This window comes from Alligator sinensis, unplaced genomic scaffold (genome assembly GCF_000455745.1).
Source record: "Alligator sinensis unplaced genomic scaffold, ASM45574v1 scaffold670_1, whole genome shotgun sequence".
In the NCBI taxonomy this organism is placed as follows: domain Eukaryota; kingdom Metazoa; phylum Chordata; order Crocodylia; family Alligatoridae; genus Alligator; species Alligator sinensis.
This window is the reverse complement of record NW_005842297.1, coordinates 1,405,002-1,411,001: the sequence shown is the minus strand read 5'-3', so window position 1 is coordinate 1,411,001 and position 6,000 is coordinate 1,405,002. Positions and strand designations below refer to the sequence as shown.

At 42.7% G+C, this 6,000-nt stretch overlaps 1 protein-coding gene across 7 annotated transcripts in view; it reads left to right on the top strand.

Annotated features, from left to right (window-relative positions):
* The window catches only part of PHTF2 (putative homeodomain transcription factor 2), a 150,515-nt gene that overhangs the window by 28,905 nt on the left and 115,610 nt on the right, over positions 1-6,000 (top strand). For 6 of the 7 annotated variants that reach the window (XR_003095135.1, XM_025209604.1, XM_025209605.1 and 3 more), the window contains exon 2: positions 2,108-2,187. Coding sequence is in view for 6 of the 7 variants with exons in the window: in XM_025209604.1 (XP_025065389.1) it covers positions 2,143-2,187 (45 nt within the window). In the remaining variant the exon portion in view is untranslated. Of the gene's footprint in view, positions 1-1,974; positions 1,996-2,107; positions 2,188-6,000 lie in introns of those variants that run through there. The other variant, XM_025209606.1, reaches the window with a different exon arrangement.

Below are 6,000 nucleotides of genomic sequence, written 5' to 3'. Positions count from 1 at the left end.
CCCCCGAGTGGTTGCTTATACCCATGCTGGGCAGACCCCCTCTGTGGGGGCTGATGCCGGATGGGTGGGGGGGGGGTATTTCCCCCCTCCCCCATGGGGACGGATGGCTGGGCAGGGACATGCCTGAGCTGATCCTAGCTTAGCTTTCTGGGCTGCAGAGGGGGGAAGCAAAAAGCCCCTCTGCCAGTGCTTTTCCTCCCCTTGCTGTACTGACTGGAGCCAAGAGGTTTTGCGAGGGGGGGGTCTATCAGTCTGACAGGCAGAAGCAGGCTAGGAAGTAGAGGCTTTAGTGTCACCGCTCTGTGACAGCTCGGGGCAGGACCAGCCCTGTGCCGGTGGAACAGATGGCACAGCCCAGGGCTGCAGAGTATCCTGCGATGCTGACTAAGTTACCTTGAATCGGCAGGGCATCTGGGACATAAGCCAGTTTAAACATCAATTAAGTCTGATATTGTATCCAGTCAGGCTTATTTTAAGCTGGTTTTGGCCATTTATGTGCACTGAACTTGTGTTCTGTTACAGGTTTAAACCAGTTTCCAGTTACTTAAACTGGTTTATGTGCAACTTCTGTCCCTAGTCTAAGTGACTCGACTAAACTTAGTGGTCAATTCAGTTTAACTGTCAGCTAAACAGGGTATGGCAGTCTATCTGGGTATGTACAAGGCCATAAGAAGGCCCCTATCTGTATTACGTGATGTGTGCAACCCTGAACTAGATTTGATGACTTACAAATTTTACAAGCTTATTTGGAAGTGTTGCAAACAATTAAAATTCAATTAAAATTGAATATGCTGAAATAATTCAATGTGTAAATTTAAGAATGCAGCTTTTCTTAATCTGTGATATCTAAAACTAAACTGTGTAACACTTGTGAAATCTTTCGACATTTCTTGTGAAGGGTTTTTTGTTCCTTTGACCATATGGTTATAATTAAAAGAATATTGGGTATTATTTCAAATAATTTTCTTTAAAAAATCCTTAATTCTCTTAAATAATTCATGTCCCCTTTCTTGTTATCTGTTCAGCTATATACCAAATGTAGTGTAAGAAGAAAACAGATTTATGTATATTTAATTATTTTGCTTTTTTAGTGCTAGGGAAACATTATTTTAACTACATTTTATGTTGTAAAATTATGGTTTGATTCCTAATAATGTAAGATTGTTAGATTATGGAAACCTTTGTATAGTATAACAGAATATTTTCATCTATCTTCTAAAGTATGGTGCTCTGTTACAGAAAAATATTTCTCTTTGTGCTGAATATTTTCAAAACACATTCACAATATGGTTAATTAGTTCAGTGAAGCAAGGACTTCTAAAATTTGTTTTAGGGGAAAACCATGCAGGTTAAAAGTTAAATTTAAGCTCATAAAAATGTGTAAAAAAAAAAAAAAAAATAAAATAAAAAAAATTAAAATAAATAAAAATAAAAAAAATCCAAAATGCTGTCTAATTTTCTTAAAGAAGTTTAAATGCATATAATTAATAGTACCATTCTGTACTTTAAAAATATGTTTTGCATATCTTCCTTGATATGGTTTCAGTTTCTTTTCTTAGCAAGAACATATATTTTACATTAGCAGTTAACGTGTCCAACAGTAATTAGTCAGAACATATGATTTGCCAGTGTGAAATTTCTCCTTTTTTCTGACTTTTATAGTATGCTTACTTTCTTTAATGTATGATTTACTTAAGTGAAATCTAATCTTTCTAGAGACCCACTTAACATATTGCTATGCTAAAATTTGCTGTTTAACTTAATTAGATGTATATAAAAAAAAAAAAAAAAGGTCATCCACTGTGAATCCCTGGAACTGTTTAAATACTAAGAAATACTTTGTCTACATGGTGATAAAGCTTGATTTGTTTTCCAGTTACACATTACTGAAAGGGTGGAAAAAGATCTTGTAATTCTGTCTCCTTTTTATCGTAGCAGATTTCTATTTACTTGGGGAAAACCTATTACTAAAATAGTAATGAGGAAGAGTGTAATGTAAGTGTAGCTGTTCACCACATTCCTTTGCAGGTTACTGGAGTATTTTTACATATGTTTTGTTCAGCCTTCTCTTGGAAAGTGAAGTAAAGTTGTCTTTTTCTATCAACAGCCTAAAATGATTACTGCATGAATGCAGTGGAATAAATGGCGTCCAAAGTAACAGATGCTATAGTCTGGTACCAGAAGAAGGTAAGCTTTTCAGTTGTTATCCGTGTTGCTTATAAATGAAAGGGGAGACAGAAAAAAGTGTGGCAAGTTGGTGGATGATGATAATGATTGTTACTTCAGTGTGTTGGGCTTTTTGCTTTTAAAGGGTCCTCCCATTTTTGAAGTGTTGAAGTGTACAAATGAACAGCTTGAACTGTTTTTCCAGAAGAGGTTGATTTTAAATGTGTAAAGCATATTTACAATGATTAATATCACTGTGTTTTTATCCCTTTGGGCTGTTTGTCCTTTCATAAGTTTACAGGGGAAGTTTTTAATGGCTTTAGTCGGTTGTGGACTAAAGCATTAGTGTACAGGTGCATATACACATTGTGTTTCTAATACTTTGCAAAGTATTGAAATGACAATTAAAAAAAAATCAAGCTTCAAGGATAAGAGCAGGATTTTTTATTTATCTCTTTGCTAGAAGCTTTGTAATCCAGAATTTATTTTCTTTCTTTTAATTCTATTTATACATGTTGACCTGATTGACCAGTGTTGTTTTTCAGCTTAAAAGACCTGCCGTTTCAATGTTCACCCTCCATACTTGTAACGAGCGATTGTACATTCTTTCAATCTCTTTCAGTATTCCTGTGCTGGGGTTTAAACCTGAAAGTTCTGTTCATAAACCAGTAAAGATGGGAATACACGTAACAACTGAACCGTTCCTAAATGTTACTGATTGGTAACTGGTTCACAGCTGTCATGGGTCAGAGGTGTCCATGTGTACAGTACTTTAGCATTCCAGATAAAAAAAATTACATGTAGAAGTGCTTTGGCTCTAAAATCAAAGGGTGGGGATAAGCATCCAGCCCAACATACCTCACCAGAGGTGAGGGCTGCTTGCAACCCACACTTCGGGAGTTCCAGTGGTGGATGACCTGTGGCTGGTGGGGTGGTGGCATTTCTACTTTTCCTTTTCTCTTAAACATAAGTGAAGTGAAGTGCAGTAGCCTGCCCTTGTCTGAAGTCCCCAGTGTGCTAGCCTGACTTGAGGTGGTTGTGGAAGAGAAGTGCTTGAGGAGTTCTGGACCCACAATTTTAGGTTCTCAGGGGCTGGGCGGCATGATGAGAGACCATGGTCCAGTGCTGTGTAAGGACACAGTTAGTATTGGAAAGATAGCTTTTATTAAACAAGCAGTGCAGGGACACTCATTGATTTTAAAAAGTGCCAAAAAAGGGGAGGTAACCGTGAAGGGGGGAGGGGGAGGGAGCAGTACAGCAGACAATTAAAGCTGTGGGGGTTGAGGGGCAATGCTATGTGGGATGTCTGGAGGACAGACCAGACCCGACCCATGTCATGGAGTGCTCTGTGTCCATATGTAACAGTGAAATGGTGCACTATGAACCAGCTCAAAAGTGTACCTAGAAATTCCAGGTAGTCTTTTGAACCACTTCTGTTGGCTTTAAATTCATTTAAAAGGCTTGTATGTCTGTCAGTTTCAGGTTTAAACCACATTTAAAGGCTAAGTGTTATATGTGTCCATACCCTAAAATATGGATCAGAATTAAGACTTTAGAGTATAGATTAAATAAGTCTATAAGATTTAAATCAATAATTAAAAATGAACGTGAGTCGGCAGTGTGACGAAGCCATCAGAAAAGCCAATGGCGCTTTATCGTGCATCAGCAGATGCATGACGAATAGATCCAAGGAGGTGATACTTCCCCTCTATCGGGCGCTGGTCAGACCGCAGTTGGAATACTGCGTTCAATTTTGGGCGCCGCACTTCAAGAGAGATGTGGATAACCTGGAGAGGGTCCAGAGAAGGGCCATTCGTATGGTTAAGGGCTTGCAGACCAAGCCCTACGAGGAGAGACTAGAGAACCTGGACCTTTTCAGCTTCCGCAAGAGAAGGTTGAGAGGCGACCTTGTGGCTGCCTATAAGTTCATCACAGGGGCACAGAAGGGAATTGGTGAGTATTTATTCACCAAGGCGCCCCCAGGGGTTACAAGAAATAATGGCCCCAAGCTAGCAGAGAGCAGATTTAGATTGGACATTAGGAAGAACTTCTTCACAGTTCGAGTGGCCAAGGTCTGGAACGGGCTCCCAAGGGAGGTGGTCCTCTCCCCTACCCTGGGGGTCTTCAAGAGGTTCCTGCCTATGCAGGGGGTCGGACTCGATGATCTATTGAGGTCCCTTCCGACCCTAACATCTATGAATCTATGAAAGTCCTCCTCATGTTTGTAAATTAGCAACTTTTGTTGGTATCTTTTTATTCCCTTCAAGAACCTGATGAGAAAATACTCCTTGTTTTCAGGAGCAGACGGACCACAGTCTAGAACAGGTGTGGGCAAAATACAGGCTGTAGGCCGCATCCAGCCTGCGGAGGGTCTTTATCAGTCCTGCCTGACCCAGGCACTGTTTGGCTGTAGCGCATTCTGCCGCACCCTGGGCATGCAGCAGGGCTGGGGCAGCTCTGTGGCTGGACTGCCTTTCTAGGCAGACCAGGCAGTAGCAACTTGTGCCATCTGCTACCGCTGCTGGCCCCGGGCCCATGGTACAGATGGGGACCAGCACCACAGCCCTGACCTGCTGTGGCCCGCACCTGCTCCGGACTTGCCTACTCATGCTAAATAGCAGTAGCAATAGTGCTGGCTGGGCTGAAACTTGCTCAGATTGGTGGGGAAAAGCAGCCCCTCCACTTTGCCACTGCCTAGTGCCCTCTGCTGCAACCACCCGGAGCCCGCAACTGGGCTGCCCTGCAGCTCCACTGTTGTCACTGCCACTTCTGGGCTGCCCCCCATGGCAGCGCTGGCAGCCCAGAGGAGCCGCAGGGCAACCCAGTGCCAGCTCCAGGCAGCTGTAGCAGGAAGCTCTAGGCAGCCGTGAGGGGGAGGGTCCGCTTTTCCCTCACTCTGAGCAACAGTTTCTGCCCAGCCAGTGCTGCTGCTGCTGCTGCTTAGTGTAAGCAGGTAAGTCTGGAGCAGCCGTGGAGCTGTGGTGCAGGTTCTGGCTGATCTGCTTTGGCGGGGGTGAGTCTGGAGTATGCATGGCACGGGGCAGGGCTAGGGCCATGCGCTGTTTTTGGTGGCGAGGAGGCACTGCAGGGTGGGTGGGCCATAGGCTGTTGCGGGGTGGGTGCTGCCATCCTCCACAAACATCCCCAGCAACCCCCCCATCCCCACACATACCCCCACCCTCCCCCCTCCCCTCTACCCCCCCCCGCAATATATATGAGTAAGACTTCATTTTGAGCTATTATGCAATCACCTCTATATACACAACACAAACACACACACATTAGGCCAAAAATATATTTTTTTCAAATAAAATTCAAATACGTTACTGTGGATGTTTGATTTTTAATATATAATTGATTTTTCCAGTTCCAAGATGGAAAACCCCTTTCTCAAATGGAGTACTTCTGGGGCAAGGGGAGGGACTTCCAGTGGCAAAGGTCAGGGGGTGGGACTTCCAGCCCTATGATGGTGACCAGGCAATCTGTCAAGGGGCTGGGCTACCTTGGTGGCCTTCGACAGCTCACCAAAACTTTTTAAGCAGTCCTCCAGCCAAATAATTGCCTGCCCCGGTCTACAATTTTAGAGCAACAGGTTTTATTAACTATTGCTCATATTTTTTTATAGGGTAATCTTTTTTTAATGTAATACTGCAAGTGCTGTGCCAAACCTTTTATAATGGAATAATTGGTACAGTTGAAAAAGCACAAACACACATTATGTTAGTGCACAATCATGGTGTTTAAAATGAGCTTTTCCATAAACTGGATAGATTTATTCTCAAAGAATGATTTGGGGTTCTCATTTATTTAGATCTGTGAACTATATGAAAATGT